At 43.1% G+C, this 2,065-nt stretch overlaps 1 protein-coding gene across 1 annotated transcript; it reads right to left on the minus strand.

Annotated features, from left to right (window-relative positions):
• Positions 1–123: 123 nt before the first annotated feature.
• LOC141817482 (F-box protein At5g39450-like) lies at positions 124–607 on the minus strand (the record flags this gene model as incomplete). Its single annotated transcript, XM_074705124.1, has 1 exon — positions 124–607. A coding segment is annotated over one exon (450 nt), but the record flags the coding sequence as incomplete, so codon positions are not given.
• Positions 608–2,065: the final 1,458 nt, after the last annotated feature.

Genomic DNA, 2,065 nt, shown 5'->3' on the forward strand with positions numbered 1-2,065 from the left:
ATCGGCTGCATCTTTTGGCAAAGCTTGCCTCTTTTGGTTCAGAAAAGGCGGAGATGCTCCCGGCGGAGGCCAAATGAAGGGGCTTCTGTGGAAAAATCGAAGCTTTCGATCGCGCATCGACTTCGAGGAGAAGGACGTTGGAAGACGAATCTATTGATCAGACGGAGCCGGGGTAGAGGCAATCCTCGCCGCTGTCTCGGCCGTGGAGGAAGAAACGTGAGGATGCGCCATTGGCGTCGGCGAGTATCTCGAACACCGGCGCCCACAGGAGGGGCCCGGCGTGGAGGCCGAGGGGCCCCAGCTCCTGCGGGATGATGCGGACGCCAATGACGGAGAGGAAGCCCCAAACAACGCAGACGACGTTGCCCAGCTCCGGATTCTGGTGCACCCAGATGCCGAGGAGCGGCGCGACGCCGGCTAGGAAGCGGCAGAGAGCGCGGTACGAACGCACGCCCCTTCGCCACAGGGGAAGCACCGGCAGAGGGCCGAGGAGCTGGTACTGTGCCAGCCACACCTTCTCAGAGGCGGCGACGGCGGCGTTGAGACCACGACAGCAGAGAGCTACCGCGCAGAGGTCGCGGGGGCGGAGGCGAGCGAAGGAGGAGAAAATCGGTTGCGCCGGAGGAGAAGAAGAGAAGAATCGAGTGAATTTTTATTTTTATTTTTTTGTGTTGTCCGTCCGTCGCATTCCGCCCGATTTCGGGGTGACAAGTTTTGAGGAGAAAATGATCAGCTGATGGATAAAATTTCCTTTCCTTCCTAAAAATTTCGAGAGGTAAACGAGGGTGCATGCATGCAAGGGAAATTTTTCCGCAGTTTCTCTTTCCGTACCTCCAAGTAAACTGGGCATAAATTCACCCTAACTATATTATAGTAGTTACTAGATAGCTTTTACATGGTGTAAATCCTAAACTATAAACTCACCCTAAACACGTTGTAGCAGCTACTAGATAGCTTCTACATAGTGTAAATCCTAAACTCACCCTAATACATTATAGCAGTTACTGGGTAGTTTTTATACATTATAACAACTACTCAATAACTTCTACATATTGTAAATCCTAAATCATAAATCTTAAACTCACCATAAACACATAGCAACTATCATGTAGTTTCTACACATTGTAGTAGCTACCAATAGATGCTACAACAGTGTTAGGTCAAGAGATATTTTCAAGATAAAATCATTAAAGGGGTGCTCATTTGACTTTAATTGGAAATGAGACACCCATCTCATGATTTTCCAATGATGAGCTCCCATTTGCTTTTTGCCCTAAAAATTCCAATAAAATAGCAACTTTCAAAGCGATAAACATTAAATTGATGTGGACTCATAAGAAAAATTTGTAGATGCTAAATAATATAGTAGTGTAATTAACAACCTTTCTATATCTAACTACTAATTGATCCAATATATTGCTTGTAGTAATCAATCTTATGTCAAAAATCTCACTAAATGGATGTTAAGTGAATTTTGAGATATCTCAAGAGTACTCTTAAGGTAGGATTATGATAACGTAGAATTAAAACATTTGATCTGATTGGGTATTCCAATTATAATTATGTAAGATGGAAGTTGAATAGGAAAGTACCAATAGAAGTTGTTAGTTTCTTAAACCATCTCTAGTTAGTTGGGGTGGTCGAAAGTAGCATTGTATTGCCTTAATTGTTGGTTCCAGTAGCTTCCGGAGATGTCGCAAACTGATACAGATCGTCGAGATTAGTGTTCAATACTATTTTCGTAAACGATATTGCTCCGCTACGGTGCTTACGAATAGCAGCAACTTGTTCCCAAGATACAACGTCGAACGTCTCAGAATAGTAGCATTTCAAATTCTGATATCAACGAACCTTCTCGTAGGTTTTTTGGACTCCGAATGCACTAAATGAGATGAATACACAAGGAAAAGTAGAATCGATGAATTGATCGATGAAATTTCCAGCATCTTGATCTAACTTTAAATAAGTTATTAAATAACAAAAAGTGAGACAATATTGATGCAAACATGCAGTAAGGTTTAAAGTTAGTTGTCATGTTGAACTAGCATGTCTATGTCAAGTGTTC

This window comes from Curcuma longa, unplaced genomic scaffold, assembly GCF_044706935.1.
Source record: "Curcuma longa cultivar G26 ecotype Majalengka, Jawa Barat unplaced genomic scaffold, ITB_CL_G26_1.1 contig_20704, whole genome shotgun sequence".
Taxonomy (NCBI): Eukaryota; Viridiplantae; Streptophyta; class Magnoliopsida; order Zingiberales; family Zingiberaceae; genus Curcuma; species Curcuma longa.